The 20,985-nt window shown below is 33.3% G+C and overlaps 1 protein-coding gene across 3 annotated transcripts in view; it reads right to left on the bottom strand.

Annotated features, from left to right (window-relative positions):
- The window catches only part of LOC127861905 (neurogenic locus notch homolog protein 1-like), a 54,059-nt gene that overhangs the window by 5,259 nt on the left and 27,815 nt on the right, over nt 1-20,985 (bottom strand). For 2 of the 3 annotated variants that reach the window (XM_052400627.1, XM_052400628.1), the window contains 28 exons: nt 20,345-20,575; nt 19,870-20,088; nt 19,502-19,639; nt 18,502-18,651; nt 18,233-18,367; nt 16,917-17,159; nt 16,481-16,699; nt 16,127-16,264; nt 14,963-15,100; nt 14,410-14,547; nt 13,752-13,889; nt 13,379-13,496; nt 11,630-11,751; nt 11,266-11,387; nt 10,973-11,060; nt 10,621-10,694; nt 10,120-10,156; nt 9,813-9,910; nt 9,498-9,623; nt 8,960-9,108; nt 6,770-6,905; nt 6,464-6,613; nt 6,167-6,263; nt 5,928-6,001; nt 5,368-5,502; nt 5,036-5,161; nt 4,741-4,901; nt 4,274-4,412 (listed from right to left, as the gene is read on the bottom strand). In XM_052400627.1, the coding sequence (XP_052256587.1) occupies nt 4,274-4,412; nt 4,741-4,901; nt 5,036-5,161; nt 5,368-5,502; nt 5,928-6,001; nt 6,167-6,263; nt 6,464-6,613; nt 6,770-6,905; nt 8,960-9,108; nt 9,498-9,623; nt 9,813-9,910; nt 10,120-10,156; nt 10,621-10,694; nt 10,973-11,060; nt 11,266-11,387; nt 11,630-11,751; nt 13,379-13,496; nt 13,752-13,889; nt 14,410-14,547; nt 14,963-15,100; nt 16,127-16,264; nt 16,481-16,699; nt 16,917-17,159; nt 18,233-18,367; nt 18,502-18,651; nt 19,502-19,639; nt 19,870-20,088; nt 20,345-20,575 (3,839 nt within the window). The remainder of the gene's footprint in view (nt 1-4,273; nt 4,413-4,740; nt 4,902-5,035; nt 5,162-5,367; nt 5,503-5,927; nt 6,002-6,166; nt 6,264-6,463; nt 6,614-6,769; nt 6,906-8,959; nt 9,109-9,497; nt 9,624-9,812; nt 9,911-10,119; nt 10,157-10,620; nt 10,695-10,972; nt 11,061-11,265; nt 11,388-11,629; nt 11,752-13,378; nt 13,497-13,751; nt 13,890-14,409; nt 14,548-14,962; nt 15,101-16,126; nt 16,265-16,480; nt 16,700-16,916; nt 17,160-18,232; nt 18,368-18,501; nt 18,652-19,501; nt 19,640-19,869; nt 20,089-20,344; nt 20,576-20,985) is intronic. The other variant, XM_052400626.1, reaches the window with a different exon arrangement.

Here is a 20,985-nt window from a genome sequence, read left to right as displayed (position 1 = left end):
CAGATAATTTGTCATTTACCACATTTTAACTAACTCTTTTGACCTGTTAAAGGGATCTTTTCACGGTTTGGTAAATTGACAAAATTGAAAAAAGTTGTTTCAGATTCGCAAATGTTCGTTTTAGTTATGATATTTGTGAGGAAATAATATAACTGAACATTTACCATAGTCCAATATAGCCATTACATGTATCTTTTGACGATTTGAAAACCTAAAAATTATAAAGCGTTGCAACGCGAAACGATTGAATAATTTGGAGAGTTCTGTTGTTGTCGTTTAAATTTACGAAAACTACAAAGATTGCTTATATAAGGTATAAAATACTCAAACTGCATATACTCGGCGGAATAGCCGAGAGGGCTTATGCGTTTTTACTTCAGACTAACTCCAGGACTCCGGGGGTCACTGGTTCGAGCCCTGGTACCGGCTACTTTTTTTTGCTTTTTTAAATTTTATTCTTGATTTTTTACTGGAGCTTTTAAGATCCAATTTTTACATTTATTAATATAAAGCATTTAATGACAAATTTCATAATATGCCAAAATCTGTGAAAAGGCCCCTTTAATTTTTTCAGCTCAATTCATAATATCACTTTAATAAAATAATATGCAATCTTATTGATTTGTGACTTATACAATTGTACTTGTTTGAACATTAAGAAATGATCCGTGAAACAAAATAAGTGTCTTTGTGTCGTATGAACGAATCTGCATAAAACTCAATTTAGATTCACATTGTAAATCGAATCATTCCTGTCGTCAGTTGTCAAAACGAAAGTACGGTTGATATTCAAAAGCATTATATTTCTCTCTCCGGGATATTTTTTTCAATATGTTGATGTTGCATTAACGAATATACGTGTATATGAAGTGAAAACACCAAAAATAAACAACGGTTGCGATAGACACCTATAAACTGTTAGATGCACATAATATCACTTAAACATTACTTCATTTTTGTTGTTACAGAATTTATATATGTCGTGCATTAATTTATGACATCAATCTTAACTTGTTATATCTAATTTAAATCTTAATTAGCATAAATTATATTATTTCACATGTTTTTCATTAAATTAAACGCTTGCATTTATTCGGCTACTGCCGTTTGCATATTTTTGCTAATTACGTTTGCCATTCCTAAACGTACTACTGACGTTTGCCATATTTGTTTTCACTCTTTAAACGTTTATTTATTATCGGGTAGATATATTTGTATGTTTATGCATACTAGACATATGTAATATATGTTCGTCCGGTAAAGCATAGACAGTTCTGTGATCGTTAATTTTCGAGACCACTGAGTCTTTGTAATTTTACTACTGACGTTTGCTTCTTAAAAGGAAATTTGCGCCGAAGTGTTCTGGAAAACCAGAGCATCACACAAAACGCGTGATATACCGATCGAAAGCTATATGCATGCCATATTGCCCGCACTAGGTCGTATGAAAGTCAAAAAATGATCAGCAAAGATATTGGAAAAAAACCTACCTTGCGCGGCTGTTTGTTGTCATAAAATGACTACTGACGTTGACTTTTGTGGTCACGTGACAGTTTTTGTTCATTCACAGTGATATAGAATCTTTTATGTTTACATTCTACTAACATCTGTACACATTATAACACATTATCTTTTATTTCATTCCAATATTATGTTCATAGTTTTTAAGTGGCGAATATGTTTTCTTTCCCATTGAAACTAATGTATTACTCGTTCAATTATGAAAACCTAGTCATTACAATTCTTATTGACAATAAAACATACAATTTCACCTCTTCTTGTTCTTCATTTTTATTTGTTAATACATTAAAATATATTATCACTCACTACCTTCATTAAAATACATGGTCGCTTCATTCCATCTCCTTTCACTGGTCGCAAACATTACAACATCAACGCCGTATATCTTTTTAATGATATTTCTTGTTTATATTTCTTTTCATATTTTCAATGGGAAAATATTAAAAGGAACAGTTTAAAGTGGAACTATTTTTTACTCGACACGATCGGTAGTTATTCGGTCGTCCTGGAATCTTGTGTACATGTAGGAGGCTCGACATGAATAATTATGTCAATTTATCATTTGTCTTTGATAAAATGTATCAACGGCATGAAGCGGGTAAAATAAAATACATGGTATGTTGCCGAGATGGAGAGAGTGTATCCATCTTGACCCGAAAAAGAAAAATAGGGCTCGCTAAAGCTCGCCCTATTTTCTTTTTCTAAGCCTCACCGGATAAACTTTCTCCATTTCGACGTCAACCATGTATTCTCTATATGTCGAAAAGCACTTTCTGTTTATCAGATTATTCATTATAAATTATGATATAATTTAATTTAATAAGATTCTGTGTTGACTCGGTGTATTGGCGAAAAGGCTGTGAACATTTTTGTACAGATTACGACAAACGGTATGGCGCGTTGATTTAACGCTTCTTAAGCGACAATTGAGAGCCACCTGTCCGCAATCGTGTCAGGTGTAAAGTTTTAACACGGTTATATGTTATACATAATAACCATATGTTATTCTGATGGATAAAATTGTGTAGATTTATATTCATATTACTTACAAAAATACATTATTAAATTATCCAAACACAATCACTTTTAAATATGAGTTTTAATTTACAAGTCATGGATAAGTTATTTTTTAAAAAAAATATTAAAAATAAAAAGAACAAACATACATAAACAACATGAAATGCACTGTTTTGTATAAGTTCATCACAAAAAGAAGTCTTAATTAACATAATATCGTTTGTATAATGGCTTCGTAAACACGCTAAGAAACATGTTTTTAAGTAGCTACAGCAATATTGAGTAGAATGGAACAATAAGGCATTGAAAGTAATCAATATAACTGATATGAAATTGTAATGATCAGTATGTGTTACAGTATGTTAATCGTCAAAGAGAAATACGGTTTGTTTTAGAAATCGTAATTGCTGATCATTGTACGGCCGTGACGCGTATTTATTCTATGAACACGATCGATTTTGCTTTTCATAACTTTTATGTTATCGGAGGTACTAGATAACAAAGTATAACAGCACGTTTACAACATCTTTTATAATGCAACTATTTTGCAAATAATATGTTCCCATTATTGTCTTTTGTTTAAGGGGTGATAAGACACACATTAACCGAGTTGCTTATTCTAAATTTATAGAATACACCGTTCGTATCAAGACTGCATTTATTGAATCTGTGTCGAATAACGCACACGTTTCGTATTCAATATCTACTTAACATTTTTTCCTGATTAAAAGCAAGGCGGAGAGAACTATATATATATTGATCACACACCATCTTATAAATATGTCAAGAAAACAATAGCTGTACTTGTCATGGCGAGAATAGAATAGTATGGTTGACACAAACTAGTTCGGGTTGACAAAACGTTGTGTAACCCTCTATGAAAGTGATATTATTTATAATATTTTAACGTTTTCACTACTAAATGCTCATATTTGTACGTCCACTTTATAATCCGAGATAAGAAATGCATCTCTTTTAACTCTCTGGCTTCTTATCGCATAAAGTTTACACACATACAATTTCACCATACTCTATAATTTGACTTTAAAGGCAACATCCACATCGACCATAGTATAGCGATATATTTGCTCACTAGAATTATTTGAAATATTAATATGATTGATTACGTTGAGCTTACAAGAACGCGGATGTTCGAATAAATGCAATGAAAGAAATTTGACAAAGTCATTTCAAGACGTTTAAATACACTCAAATCATAGCTTGTTTTCAGGATATATCGTTACACGTACACTTCTAGCAAGACACAATCAACATATAAATCCTACATATTAAAATACTTTTATAACGTGTATATATAGCTTGGATATACAATGCGTTGACTAAAACGAAAGCTTTGTTGAAAATGTTTTTTTTCGGTCAATGTCATTTCAATTACAGGTTCTGATAGAACCCTGTATTCTTGATGTAGAGTAATAATATTTCGAAACAAAATCGGTACTGTTCCTGAAATAAAATAGTTATTTTATAACATATATTTAAGCACAAACAGAAAATTATTAGAAAAAAGTCTAATTTGTTAGAAATAAACCTATCAACAACAAACCACATTTTAACCAGTACAAGTTATCAGAAAACAGCATTCATTTGCAATTTGAGTATAATAACTCAAAATTAAATTAACGCAAACAAAGAATAACTTAATACCACTGTTCAACCTTCAGGAACACATTTTTACTAATTCTGATTAAATTAAAAAATAAAAAAGTTGTGGTACCTTGCTGTGGATCACATCTCGGCATCTGGTCTTCATAGTTTTGACAGATTCCACGATGTTTATTTGTCCACGTTCGCTCTTAATGCGCTGAATTTCGTTCAAAATAACAGCAATCAATCCAGAGCGCGTATATCCAGTTCTAAAATATTTATACAAATTAGTATACCTTATGAATAAGTATACCTTTTATTTTTATTTATAATGCTATTTATGCTAAAGCGATACACACTTATGAATGACCTTTAAACTTCGATGTTATTTAATACTAACTGTATAGACCAGACGATCTCCGAAACCGTATATTCGCTACAAATCCTTTTTTAAATGTCTATCAAAAATTTCACATCTTCCGGATAGAGTGAATCACAAAACATGGCGCACAAAAAGTAATGCATTTGAAATAAAAGGCCGTTATTATTTCATTAATATGTTTTCAACCGTAGTTGAAAGATATTGATCTAGCTTACTGGCAGTGAATCAGTATCGGCATTCTGTCAGTGAGATCGGGCTGCCATTTCAGAATTTCCTCAATCATGTCAAAAAATGATTGCATATTTGTCGGCAAATCATCCCTCTCCGGCCACGATATCAGCTGGAATTCCTTGATTGTTGTCAGACCGCCCTCGTCCTGCAACAGAAATCCACACTACTAAGACAGAATGCTACCATTACAGAAAAACGTACCTTTGTAAATTCAAATACGTTTAGCATAATACGAAACATGTAAATGATTTTTAAACGAACATCAAATGGGCAACAAACCTCATGGTTTTCGTCGCAAAACGAAATACTTCTTTCCACAAATCCTTTCTTTTTCTTTTCCTGTTTGTATTTTACTGAAAACTTTCCAGTTTTCCCACTTCCGTTGCGCCCCAATAATTGCATGTTCTTTAAAAATAGACATTTGTTATTTATTATTTTTGTTTGCGATCGAACAAAGTTCAATTTCTGTTTGAAACACAAACGATGTAGGCTTAATTGCCATATGTTTAGGAACAACGTGATATTTGTAAAAAAAAATGAAACCCATGAATATATTGTAATAACGATTTTCCTGGTCTGAGTATATTTATATCAATAAATATTAACAATACCTTGAAAGACGAACAAGGCATGGACATGTTGATCACTGTGGTAACATGTTGTTCCTCAACGAGGGACCAAAAATCTTCCATGTGTTGGTCAGTGGGTGATATGCACACCAGCAGGGCATTCTTGTTGTCAAACGTCTGAAACAAACCATGACGTTTGGAAAATTTGTTTGCTTGTGATGTGAAAACATGATAAGTATTCAATCGACATGCTGGCCTGTGATATGGTTAATTTGTACAATATATGCTGCCTTTTCAATAATGCTTTAATGGTTATATCTTGTTCCACTCGAAAACTGATTTGATTTTATAAATGCTTTTGAATAATGCACATGTTAACATTACAAAAAAATTATACCTTAATAAGTAATATAAAAACTTATGTCACTGCCATATTGCATTATCTGACTTATAAAAAAATATAGAAGGCGCTATTGAACGAAACAAAACATAATTTAAAAAAAACTTAAAGTTATCGGCCCATAGTAAGCTTAAATGAAATAACATTTCTCCGCCTCTGAATGAAATGCAACACAGTTCACGAAAGATAAAGGTTATCATACCGGAAGGAAAATGGCTCCCAATTGCTGAATAAACTTTGAGCCTCTCTCCTGCAGTTGCGGTCGGTATGCGTCTACTAGATTTAAATTTGACACTTTTGATTAAACGTTAACGTCATGTGTCAATCAATAGTCAGGTTTAACAAAAATCAAGAATATTAACATAAACAAATCAGAATTATGATGGTTGAATGTACAGAATGTAAGTTACAAGCGTTAATTAAAAATAGTTTTACCCGTACTTTCAGACATTACCGTCTCCATATTGCCATATGTTTGGCTAGACGACGCTTGTCCGTCAACCAATACAGCAGCCTCTTGCACACTTTGAACAATGAGCTAAAAAAAGGTTTTATGTTAAAACTCTTTATCGCAGAATGCAATGACTTTAGAGAAATCGCCTGACATGCATATTAATATACCTTGTATCGTATGTTTAGAATCGTCGTTAATTATTCCAACCTCACCTGCTGTATTACAAAATGGATAGAAAAGTGACCTGTTAGTGTTCATATATTGTAGAAATGCTTCATGCATACATTAAATTGTTCTTCAAGTCTCGTAGTATTGGATCCTTCCTCAATGCCCATCATATATTCGAAGATGATTGAGAACTCCCTGGTCAGCACGTGATGTGTCCCCATCAGTACGGCATCAGCCACTGCTTCGTGCAGAAATTGGTATTGTTTCTTCATGCATCGATGAAAAGAAATAACACGGCCTTACGAATATGAACAAATACTAAATTTCACATGGCATTTAAGTGTGAATATGCTAATGTGTGCGATGAACTTAGGATACTAGATGCGTGAAAATTGACGTAAAACTCTACAATTCTTTTCTACCTTTGTTTGAACCATGTTGACCCTCTGTCGACGTAACGCTTCGACCATCTGAAGGGGCCCAATGGATCCTTCCATTCTTGCTTGTGTAATTAAGCTGTCAATGGCGATAAAAGCCCCCGTCCGACCAACACCCGCGCTGAATTGATAATACCCATTTCAAATAAGAATTATTTTCATATAAGACTAGCAGATGGGAACATCATTTTATCGACATACTGTTTAGACCTATTAAATTTATGTTCATAATTAAGAGGCCCACGAGGACCTGAATCGCTCTATTTCTATAAACACTGTGCAAGTTTGGAAAGAATAAGATGGAAACTTTATACTTAATCGCACAAACAAGGAGAATTTTCTCAAATTCAAGGGGAGATTATTGTGTAGTTATTTCTCCGATACTGCTCATATTCAATAGGGTCAAGTCCTCATTGATATAAAGATACTGTGCAAATTTGGAAATAATTGGATGGAAACTGTGGAATTAATTGCGTAAACAAGCGGGATTTCAAAATTTTCTCATATTCAAGGGGAAGTCATTCTGGACTTATTGCTACAATATTGCTCTTTTTAAACATGGGCTGTTTGTAAAACATGCATGCCCCCCATATGGGCTGTCAGTTGTAGTGGCAGCCATTGAGTGAATACGTTTTTGTCACTGTGACCTTGACCTTTGACCTAGTGACCTGAAAATCAATACGGGTCATCTGCTAGTCATGATGAATGTACTTATGGAGTTTCATGATCCTAGGCCTAATTATTTTTTATTTATCATAAGGAAACCATTTTACTGCTTCGAGTCACTGTGACCTTGACCTTTGACCAAGTGACCTGAAAATTAATAGGGGTCATCTGCCAGTCATGATCAATGTACCTATGAAGTTTTATGATCAACGGCGTAAGCATTATTGAAATCAATAGGGTTATCTGTCAGCCATTATCAATGCCATTATCAATGTACCTTTGAAGTTTCATGATCCAAGGCGTAAGAATTCTTGAGTTATCATCCTGAAACCATTTTACTGTTTCGAGTCACTGTGACCTTGACCTTTGACTTAGTGACCTGAAAATCAATAGGGGTCATCTGCCAGTCATGATCAATGTTCCTATGAAGTTTCATGATCCCAGGCGATAGCATTCTTGAGTTATCATCCGGAAACTATTTTACTGTTTCGAGTCACTGTGACCTTTACCTTTGACCAAGTGACCTTAAAATCAATAGGGATCATCTGCCAGTCATGATCAATATACCTATGAAATTGCATGATCCTAGGCGTAAGCATTCTTGAGTTATCATTCGGAAACCATTTTACTGTTTTGAGTCACTGTGACCTTGACCTTTGACCTAGTGACCTAAAAAATCAATAGGGGTCATCTGCCAGTTGTGGCCAATGTACCTATGAAGTTTCATGATCCTAGGCCTAAGCATGCTTGAGTTATCATCCGGAAACCATTTTACTATTTCGAGTCACTGTGACCTTGACCTAGTGACCTGAAAATCAATTGGGGTCATCTGCCAGTCATGATCAATGTACCTATGATGTTTCATGATCCTAGGCCTAAGCGTTCTTGAGTAATCATCCGGAAACCAGCTGGTGGACGGATCGACCGACCGACCGACATGTGCAAAACAATATACTCCCTCTTCTTCGAAGGGTGCATAAAAAGGGTTTGAGTCCTCATTAATACAAAGACACTGTGCAAGTTTGCCAAGAATTTGATGAAAATTATAGACTTTATCACATAAAAAAACAGAATTTTCATTTTTTTTATCAAATTCAAGGGAGATCATTCTGGACTTATAACTCCGATATTGCTCATTTTCAATAGGGTTTTACTCATCATTCAGATAAAGACACTGTGCAAGTTGGGAAATGATTGGATGAAAACTGTGGACTTTATTGCGTAAACAAGCCTTATTTCATAATTTTCTCAAATTCAAGGGGAGATAATTCTGGACGTTTTACTCTGAAGTAACCCATTTTCAATAGGGTTCGAGTCCTCATTAATATAAAGACACTGAACAAGTTTGAAAAGAATCGGATGAAAACTGTGGACTTTATCGCGTAAACATTAAAAAGTCTAACGCACGCACGCACGGACGGACGACGGAAACCACGCCATGACATAAGCTCTTCAGGCCGTCGGCCAGTAGAGCTAAACACACAAATATAAAGCGCAAACAATTCTTACCTGCAATGCACTACAATCGGAGAAATGTTAGCCGTATCATTGGTATCAACTGCTCTCCAGAAATCGACCAAGCACCAGGTCGTTTCGGGAACATCCTTGTCAGGCCAAGCCTTAAAATGAAACTGTTGTACACTTCGCGATTCTTTCCCCTGAAATTCATAGTTAATGACAATATACCGTAAAAAAACAAAAACTAACAACATACCGAACCGCAAACTGCTTATGAATATTGACTTTCGTGAGCGATGTTTATATACTATATATAAGAAACAAAGCAAACTTTATTATGTTGGCTATTTAATTAAATATGTGCATATTATGTTAATCGTATTACTCATATTTGTTATAGTCAGCTTTTTATACTAAATGACCAATACAACAACATAAGAACATGTTATTTCATATCGCATTATGTGGCATTTTAAAAGTATGGGTAATGTATATGTATTATTTACTAGTATAAAATTTGTAATATAAATTTAAAAACATGAAAATTGTATGATAAAAAGTGGTCATTAGTCTTCAAACAATAACCTACCCGACGTATGTCAAAAGTTCTGATATTGTAGTCAAACATCTCCTTAATATCCGCATAACTTATCTCGACACCACCGTACGTGCATACGCCCTTTACTTGCGCTGGCCAGTATTGCATGCATTTTAACTGAAGTACATAAACTGTCTTTCTGACTTGCAAATATTGATTTATTTCATGCATGACATGTTTCTATGATAAGAATGGGTCACCCGTTACTATGCTTAATTTATAATAGTAGTTATACGTTAAATAATAAGCCTAAATTTGAATGTGGTCTGAACAAATGTGTGATGTAAAGATAAACACGATAAATACCGTTCCCATTTCAATAAGATTGGTAAGCATTACAATCTTGTGCACACGCTGCTGCCAGATCATGCGCCAGAAGTCTTCGATCATTTTTTTCGTTGGACCTTACAGAATAAAACGTATTTAAAGAACTTGTATGTAACCGAAACTTAGCAGATAACAAAAAGACAAAACAACCACCGTTGCTACAGTACAATCGTGTGCATAACCATGAACTAGCGGTCCAAATGATAACATCGCAAAATGGTAATCATTAAGGTAAATATTATAAGCAAATGATAAAGCTTTACGAAAGTTATAAACGTATTCTTACCTTGGGATGCAATGAACTTGTTCACTTTTTCGAAACCCTAAAATATATAAGCAATATAATGTTCATATAGAACGTCAATATATAAGTTACAACAGAGAAAACAGAAATACTAACTTAGTGCATTTGCTTTGTGTTTGATTTTGTCAAAAATACATATATTAACAAGAGATTGCCAAGCAATATGGTCCCTTACCGGTGAAACTCCACCATTGTAAGTAAACATAATATATATATATATATATATATATATATATATATATATATATATATTTGTTGCCATAGCAACCAGAATTTTTGACGTAGGAACAAAATGAAATGACGTGCATAATTTCCATATTGCCATCTATCCATGTTTCAAGTTTCAAGAAAAAATTTGAAGAACTTTTTAAGTTTTCGCAGGATCCAGAAAAGTGTGACGGACTGACAGACAGACAGACTGACAGACGGAGTGCAAACCATAAGTCCCCTCTGGTTTCACCGGTAGGGACAATAATTGCTTACGTTAATGAAGCATGCATTGATGTATTCGGAATCGTTTGGCTCGTCCTTCTTCAAAGGCACCCGAGAGTGATCGTCTACAATATTGATATCAATATGTAAACAGATGGCTTGAAACAAGTACGTACAAATCATTCAAACAAAACAATAACCATAACACAAATACTAATAAATACTAATACTAATAACATAGACACTAATTATAGAATAATACATTTAATTTCTCAAGTGATAATGTAAATAAAGAAATCCGTTGATAAATGCCGAAAACAAATCAAGCGCGCTTTGAATGCTAATTGAATACAAGAATATGAACTTGGGCAAACTCATTTAAAACTAAAGGCTGATTACCCACATGCATACATCTCCCGGTAGCGGTTTTTGCCTCGGTTCTCTACGGCAGCTGCTACGTCGTGTGGATAGATTAAACCTGATGGGAGTTTCTGTATAAATAGGAAAGTAAAACACAAAAATTCCGATAAGATGTTGTTTAAGTAACATGTATGGGGTATTAAAACATACAATATATCCATATCGATTGACTTACTGTATCTCATACAAAGTAGTATTTACGCATTTTTCGTACTTCGTTAAATTGTTCTGATTGGTTATTAGTATGTCAACATAATAACTTTAAAATACACCCACGGCAAATTCGTTTTCAAAAAACGATGATCCAGGTTTTGTCTTTTCACGAATATAGTCCCACAGTAAATGTATCTTGATTCCTGGCACTTCGTCTTTGAAACTGTAGTAATCGCTCTCTGTGTCTAGAATTGAAACAATATAATAAGTGTTATTCAAATGTATTTTGTAAATGTTTGTCACATTTTGTTTCTATTTAATGCAAATGCTTTTTGAGCTTCATCATTTATATTTTATATATGCATCTTGATATTTACATACATGTACTAACAGCAATGGTATGTTTTAACATCATACTTCAACATGGGAAAATATTATGCGGTCCGTTATCTGTATGTCAAATGCATGTTACTAATGAGCTGCATACTTGCGTATACTTGGGCATTTGCATCAGTTTCCACATAAGCTTTTGTTGAAGTCGCATTGGCTTGTTTATGTACTGATGAGATGTCGGTTAGTTCTGTAGAATCACTAGAGTGATGCTTGTTTCTAAAATAGGACTTTTTTCATTACATGTATATGTGGGCGCGAGTCCACTAATTAAAATTAAAACATACGCAGTTAACAATAGACCAGGCTGCAAATAAGCATACGAACTTTCATTCATTTGCTTACATAAAAGCATTCAGACTTAAGCCGAGGTGCCCAAAAAGTAATGAAAAGACAACTAGTTATCTTTAAGGAAACACATACTGTTTTCTTCTATTGCATAATAATGACGTACCAATTTAGGCGAATAATGAAAATTAATTGTATATGTTTCAAAACCCTATTTGTCATTGGTGAAATCTGATACCATAAGCGTATACTTAATATAGTTACGTTTACTATGCTATGCTACATAAGGTGAACAAAATAAAAACTATAGTCTCGTGAACAGACTGCTGTTGAGTAAAGTCTACCGAGATGAATGCAGAGCAGGAGAGTAGCATTTATTATAAGTGCAAATAATCAGTATTTTGATTAATTTAAAAAGTAACATGTACATGTTGTTAAAATCTATTTCATATTTAGACATTGCTCTCATCGTAGTTGGAATCGATTGTTACTTCCAATTACAATTGAAGACCACGCTTTACAGACTGTTTTAAAATTAAATCTATATTCATGAAATTTTCCGTTAATTTCTATTTTCAATAAGTTGCAATTATTAAATTAGCTTGTTATTAAAAACTATAATTCAAAAGTCTAGTGCGTAAGAGAAGAGGATCTATTTAGAGACGGTCAATTTAGGTTTCGGTAAAAAATTATACTTGTAACAATTTGAACGCACACTAATTCTGTACATGAAGAACTTGGAAGAACATTGTTCACAACCAGAAGAGCTTTTGATTTTTAAAATATTCGTAGAAATTATCCAGCTAAACGAACATAAATATGTTATATGTATTGATTCACATATGTGTATAATTTGTATCAATCATAGGAATTTCATTATGCGTTGCGTAACCAAAGTAGTGGATATTAAAAAAATATTGTCTTTATTTTAGTTAAGATTAACTGATGTTCTTAGCCTAATTTGGATAGCAGAAAATAATATTTCAGCAATAGCAAAAAGTTACAATATGTAACGTAGGTTCGAATGACAGAATTATTTAAAACATATGTGTTGTAATAAGCTTCGATTTGATTGTAACTGAAGAGTCATGATAGAAGAAGATCAGATTAATGGCATATAACTGAATAAATACTTTTCCTTAAAAGAAAAAGACAGCTTTGTAGTGTCATTGAAGACTAATTTTTATATTATAGAATGTTTCAAATATTAGAAAATATTTGTAAAAAATGACCGGAAACACAATATGTAAAAATATGCAGTATGACAATATAATAACGAAAGAATTAGTTTGCAAACTGTACTTAGCGCTTTACCAACACCTCTTAATTTTGATATTGTTCGAAAGATTATTGCCGTTTATACATGTTGCAAAAACACATAATCATCACATCATGTTATACCTTATAGTATTTTACAAATTATGGGTGTTTATATTTTTTTTATTTGGATGTTTTATTTACATCTTGTATACCCACGGATTATACGTCTATTGTATATTGATCAAACTTAAATATAAACTGAATAACACGAAAATAAGCATGCACAAAATAAGCTCACTTCGAGTTTTCACGTCGTTTAAAGAAGAAAAGACCGACTGCGATCCCAATTATTACGGCTATTGCAGCTCCCACGCCACCAACAATGGCTCCTTCTGATGTAGGTCTGCTGTCCGCAACTTTAACATGTCACACATGATAATAAAACTATTGTTTATTAGTTATGTAACCTTTTATCAGTAACATTGTATCCATAGCAATAAGCAAAAATGACGTCATACACTAAAGAATACACTTGATCAGTAATAACTATATTGGTATGTATTACCGAATTACATTTATTTTAAGCTAAATAATATCATATATTTAAGTATACTCGTTAAAGATAAAACGCGGCATATCTGCAAACATTAAATATGAAAGTAAGTACTAACGAGTACAGAACTCGCCGTCCAGTCGGAAACCATCATTGCACTGTGTTGAATACAAAGAACACGAGCCATTGACGTTATGGCAATGATTACAATGGCAGTGCGTGGAACAGTTTTCGCCGTAGTATCCACTTGCGCATTCTAATTCAAATGATACACATACTTATAGAAGTTTTGCAAAATCATAGCAGCTGCATATAGTTTAAAATACTATAAAGCATGGTAACATTTATCCTATTGTGTTCAGAATGGACAATATTAGCCATAATCAATGAAACATTGGAAAAATGTGTAACTGCGGACAAACAATTCTAAAATTATATATAGACAAGGCAAAGGAAAAATTCTATATATAACGCAATAGATAGATTATAGCTTTTAAGTCAGAAAGCAGTGCAAAAATCACCGTTGTGAAAGAAAGGCGTGTAAGAGGCAATGCAGTGTGTACTTGTAGACGTTTTGTGTTGTGGGCTAAATTTTAACTAAGCATATTAAGGCATGAATATAACATACACATCGCATAAATATATATTTTGCATTGTATGTGCGTGTAAGTTTTACATAGTATATATAACTTTGACTATAACAAGGAATGAAATTTAACAATAATTTCGCTTGCATGAGGTTAAATAATTATGCCGTAATTATTTCAGTGTTATACCTATACTGCAATTATCGTATCTCCAGCCATCCGCACATAAATAGCCCGGGCAGGTACCGTTTATATGGTCGCATTTAGCGTTTTCTTTACAACGACATGTTGACTGGCACTTATTTCCGAAGAAGCCCCGCTTACATTCTGCATGCACGGTACACGATAAATGACAGTGATTATACTTTGGGGTAGCATGCACGCTGTATACAACTTAAATACTACAAATTCCAAAACTCTGAGAAATGATTTCACTTCATATTCAACATATAACTAACCACATGACACATTCAGTATTATTCAAGTATAATTATATTGTTTTGTATTCTGTGAAAGTTTGGGAATGTCTAACAACAACTGCAATTTGTGTGTTTGTTTACCAGAGCAATATAAAATATATACATGATATGTATTACCCGGTATAATTATTTTCTTTTGTCATAACAACATTTATGTAGTGCACTAACTTACAGTAAGATGCTGAGGATGATATTCACATACAATTTACTGTTCAAACGCGAATATTTTTTTCCATAAATTGCTTGTAATTGCCAAGTCATACCTGTGCTGCACTTTAGACCTATCCATCCCGGAGCACACTCTTTATCAGAACATTGACCAGACATAGGATCACAGCCTACGCCTCCCCGACAATGACAGTGAGATGAGCAGTTCATTCCAAAGAAACCATTGTCGCAAGCTAGAGAGTGAAGATTGAATATTTAAAGCTATCAGTTAAAACTTTAAGGAGCTAAAATAACATTTATTTATATAATTACTTTTATATACGCACGTACACATTTGGTACACATGCATAGCATAATATCAATGTAAGTAAAGCTAACATTATTGACTATAAAGTTTCAATCAAAGTTAAAAATTGATTCGAAAAGTTTGCTTGACAAATTTTCTATTTTGTCACAAATATTCAAAGGTCGAAGAAAAATGGTAAAAATCTCTAAATTACGTCTTATTAAGCTCAAGAAATATATTTAATACTGTCATTTGTAAATTTAGCGTTTATGTGGTTATAACTGTGATAGCAAACGACAAGATTATGTGAAGCTTTCCTCCGTAATGCCTTTTACTGTGTACCTGTTACTATAAAGCATAAGATAATAATTGTTTTAGACATATGAAATTTATGCTTTAAGTTTAAAGCTGCTGAGTGCGTTTAATATGTCAAATATTGAATATATGATCATATTTGTACTGGGTTCATTAACGACAATTTACAACTTGGTTTTGCTCAGTTTGAATGCAGACTGCATTTGAAGATACACAATCCCTTATCAAACCTCGGGGTTGATGGTCAATTAAGGAAACTAGATAATGATCACGAGATTTCTTAATTAGGTATTATGATGTAAGCATCATAAGGGAAGAACAAAAATATTCAAGGGCATCCGGCTAGTAGCTGAATTAATTGCCAAACATGCAACCTGCCCATTTGATTTGATCAGCTTCCAAAAACTGGAGAGGAGTGCCTTGGTAGTAAATGGAGCTTCAGCTTTGTCTCTAATTAAGGGTGGTAAAGTGGGTTTAGCTTGGTCAACTGGCATGTTTTCTTATCGGCTGCGAATTTCAAAACGCTTAATTACGATATACAAATGAACACATATTTCACCATTGTTACTTTCATATTGTTTTCTTGCTATCTATATATTTTCGATTGCTTATGGTCCGTATAGTGGACGTGCTGGTCTATGAAAACATATTCACTTACGTGTGTCGCACGAATCTCGCTGCCATCCAGGTTTACAGCCTTCATGGAAACATTTACCAGAAACTGCATCGCAACGTTTATTATCCAAACAGTTGCACTGAAGATCACAATACTCGCCATAGTGTCCAGCGAGACAGTCTTAAATACGAGTATAATATTCATTATGAATGAAGATAATAATACCTCCTGATATGTTTTGATTTTCAAAAGATGTTTTATAACGGATTAAATTATAAATAATTTCATAGTTATATAATTCAGAATTCATATTCAGTTTTATACATTTTATTCGGGTAGTGACACAATTTATATATTAAGGTGGACGTCAAAATAAAGTAAATCACGAATAATTACCTGCACTAAAAAGCTTCACCTCGCATAGTGCCATGTAACTTGCATTCCATCGTCTTAAACGCATGTATTGAAATATAATTTTGTTAAGAGAAAGTGTTTCGCCATCATCTGCCGTTGGGTCGTGTATAATTCCAACTAAAGTACCATTAATTTCCTTGGAAAATGTTTCATTGCTGATGTACACGCAAATGTTTTGACTTTGCAATATTTTAGCATTATCTAAAATAAAAGCCTAAGTTTAAGAACATGCAATTAAAAAGATAAATAGCATATGAGTCAAGTCTGGTTTCCGATATTATTGACTGAAGCTTAAGAAATATATTTATTTTGTCTAATAACCTTTCGGTTGTAGGTGGGGCTACACATATTATGAAATTACAAATTAAAACTATTAAATATATAATTTTATATAATCAAACAAAGAAAGTGAACATACAATACTGACAACCTTTCCTGCCAAACACCCTCACGCTTAATCCAAGTATTTTGCGGTCCAATTGTATCTGCCACCACGGAGCGTCTGTATCGGACGTTGCGCTGCACGAAGTACAAAAGATATCATCGGTGGTGTTAACAGTCCCCAAAAGTCCGTCAATTGCTCTATCAGCAGTGCACGTCGAGTAGTTGCTTGACTGAGATACACTGACATTATATTTGTCAGAACGTAAAATGTTAAGATCTAAATGAAAAAAAAAACAGTATCGTTAAGCAGAATAATACTAAATAACAATATATATTGCACTTATAGAAATCGTTGAACATCATGCTCTATATTGTCATGAATGTGTAACTTTTAGTACCCAGGGACAATAGATAAAACATTATTTTGTGCTCTAATATATTTCAAAATGTATAATACATATCAGTAACTAGCACGGACGGTAAAACTTATTATTCACTTGTAAATTAAGTCCTTATCATGATAGTATTATAAACAATATTGAAAAAAAGTCTGCACTGTTATTATATTCCATTTAAGTAATATTACTATTCAAAATCAACGAAAAATTCGTACAATTATTCGTAAAATAAACTTAACCAATTAAAAATTAGTTTTCCTTATGGCATTTGCCGAAATTTCAACGTCAAATGTGGTCTGGTAAAATAAATGTTTGTAGATACAAAATGCTCGTTTTTATTATTGATTTTCATATCTATTCATAGGACACATGAACACTAACATGGTGTTCGTGTGTCGAATGAATAGATATATTCGCGGGAATTAATTGTGGCCACAAATAAATAAAAACGAACATTTTGTATCTACAACAATCTATGTAATCAAACCACACCTAGCGTTGAAACTTTGGCTATTGCTATAAGGAACACTGATTGTTAAGGTGTTAACTTTATTTTACAAAATACTTCACGACATTTTCGTTGATTTTGAGCGGTATAGAGACTTTAATATAATGCAATATTTGACTGATCTAAAATTTAAAATCGTCGATAACTGATCGCAAATAACATTACCAACATAAAATCACAACATATAACATATTCATAATGACAGTTTCATACATATTGAAAATATTAATAGCAGGCCCCATAGACCAAGGACCAATCGACTTGTTGAGGAGGTTGCGTGTGAAAACGAAGATGTCGATAATGACTTTGCCTCTGCCGCTTTGTTGATGATGATGATTATAATGGTGTCGTAATATAATTTGTTAACATGCTAATAACAAAATTAAACCATACGCGATATGATCATATATGCCTCAATGGAAATATGTAAGCGATGAACCTTACCAATGCTACAGTTTGATCCACTCCAACCCTCGAGGCATCCAGAAACGCACGTGCCATTGTACGGATCACACACTTCGGTTCTGTTATTGCAATGGCATTGGTGTGAGCACATGTTTCCAAAATAACCAGAACATGCTGCAAAATTAGACCAATATATGTCAAAAGAACAGGTTGCTCAAAATTATAGATCGAATTAATACTTGGCAAAATATAATGTTGATATTATTTTTTTATTATTGTTCGTTCGTGTTGTATGTTATTTTACTCACTCGTGTTGCATAACTGTGATGCAGAGTAATCATATCCTGCCACACAGCCGCCAATGCAACTGCCATCATCATTTTTGCAATCACCGGTATTCATGCAATTCATGCTACAACTCTCCGTGCAGTTTAGACCGTAGGTTCCAATGATACAGCCTGCAAATATGTATGGTTAGATAATCAATTCATTAACGATAGATATAGTGGGCTGACTTTGGTTAGCATAAGGACGTTTTCAATTTATATTTTTGATAATCTCAAAATACAAAGTAAACGTGCGTTCTGTCTGCTTCTAGAAACAGATAAGTCAAAATACCTGTATCAATAATTCTTTTGCTAACAAAGCTAGGTGACAAAACTTTTACATGCAGAAATATTCGTCTTCTGTTAAAACGTACTAGTATTTCATGTTGAGTCTTTGTCATAGTCATATGAAACCACGTATCTATTGGAAAATTCTTCATTTACATAATAACATGTTAAATTATATCGGCGCTGTGTACAGTCGCTCTCGCAGTTAGGACCGTGTCGCACGAGGAATGATATACATATGCAAATCAGATATAATTACAATCTATAAATAATTGTTCACATAGGCAATACTTACTACTGTCTTCATACTAACTATATAATACGCTAAACAGAGAATACAAGTCACTACCTTTTCTTTGTGTTAAATATCATGTGCGGCTTTGAATAAAAGCATTTTAAACACTTTCATGGACAAACGTTCACGACTGCTAAACAACATTTAATTACTACAACATTACAATGAAAATGGTATGAATTTATTTTGTTTGAGTAGATTTATGATGCCAGAATAAGGAATGATGAGATGTTGGTATCCGCAATATGCGCATTGATCCATTTTAATAAAGTTAAATACCGACTAGAATATGTGAGAAACTAGAACTACATATATACTAAACAATGTGGACGGTTGATTTCAATGACGACATTTCGCCGTATAATGGACGTGCTGATCTATGAAAACATATTCTCTTACGTGTGTCGCATGCATCTCCCTTCCATCCAGGTTTACAGCCTTCACGAGAACATTTACCAGAAACTGCATCGCAATCTTTATTATCCAAACAGTTGCACTGAAGATCACAATACTCGCCATAGTGTCCAGCGAGACAGTCTATAATACGATTATAATATTCTTTGCAACTGCACAGGACAATACCTACTGGTATGTTTTCATTTTAAAAAGTACCCAGTCTTTAATACGGATTAAAAATAAAGATAATTTTATTATTGTTCTTTTATCAGAATTCATTTTTAGATTTTGTTATGTAAATTTTTATCAGGTAATGACACAATTCATAAATTAAAGTGGACCTCAAAATATAGGTAAGCACTATTTATTACCTGCACCAAAAAGCTTCACCTCGCAAAGTGCCATGTAACTTGCATACCATCGTCTTAAACGCATGTATTGAAATATAGTTTTGTTAAGAGAAAGTGTTTCCCCATCATCTGTCGTTGGGTTGTGTATCTCACCAACTAAAGTCACATTACTATCCTCCGTAAATGTTTCATTGCTGACGTACACGAGAATGTTTTGACTTTGCAACATGTTAGCATTATCTAAAATGAATCCATAGGTTCAGTGAATAGAATCTAATAAATGAAATACGTAGCATACTAATAAACGAAATATATGGTTTTCAAGATAATCAACTTTAACCATTAATAATATATGTGTATGTTAGCTAAACTCTCGGCTGTAGGTGGGGAAACACAGGTTATGAAATTAATAATTACAAATATTGACGACACAAAAACACGGAATAATCGTTCGGTAATAATCAAACAAAGAAGGTAAGTATACAACACTGACGACCTTTCCTGCCAAACACCCTCACGCTTAATCCAAGTATTTTGCGGTCCAAATGTATCTGCCACCACGGAGCTTCTATATTGAACGTCGCGCTGCACGAAGTACAAAACGCATCATCGGTCGTGTTAAGAGTCCCCAAAAGTCCGTCAATTGCTCTATCAGCAGTGCACGTCGAGTAGTTGCTTGACTGAGATACACTGACATTGTATTTATCAGAACGTAAAATGTTGAGATCTAAATGAAAATAACACAGTATCGTTAAGAAGAATAATACCAAATAACAATATATATTGCACTTATAGAAATCGTTTACACAATGGTAAATATTGTCATAAATGTGTAAATTTTATAACACAAGGACAATAGTTGAAAATATTCTTTTGAGCCCTGACATATGTCAACACTTACATATTATCATTTAAAATAATGGTTGCTCGAACGTGATTCGTTTAGAAGAGTTTGTATATAAATATAAACAAACAGATATGGTACAAAATATTATACATCCAAGACGATACTGTTCCACGAATAATCTCAGTATAGTACTTAATAACGCTAGTATCATACTTAATTACAATCATATTTACAACTTATGCTTTAATTTTATCTTCCATTTACATAGTGCATTTATTTGCCTGGCCTAT

This window comes from Dreissena polymorpha, chromosome 16 (assembly GCF_020536995.1).
Source record: "Dreissena polymorpha isolate Duluth1 chromosome 16, UMN_Dpol_1.0, whole genome shotgun sequence".
Classification (NCBI taxonomy): Eukaryota; Metazoa; Mollusca; class Bivalvia; order Myida; family Dreissenidae; genus Dreissena; species Dreissena polymorpha.
The sequence above is the reverse complement of the archived record's forward strand: the minus strand, read 5'-3'. Positions and strand labels throughout refer to the sequence as shown.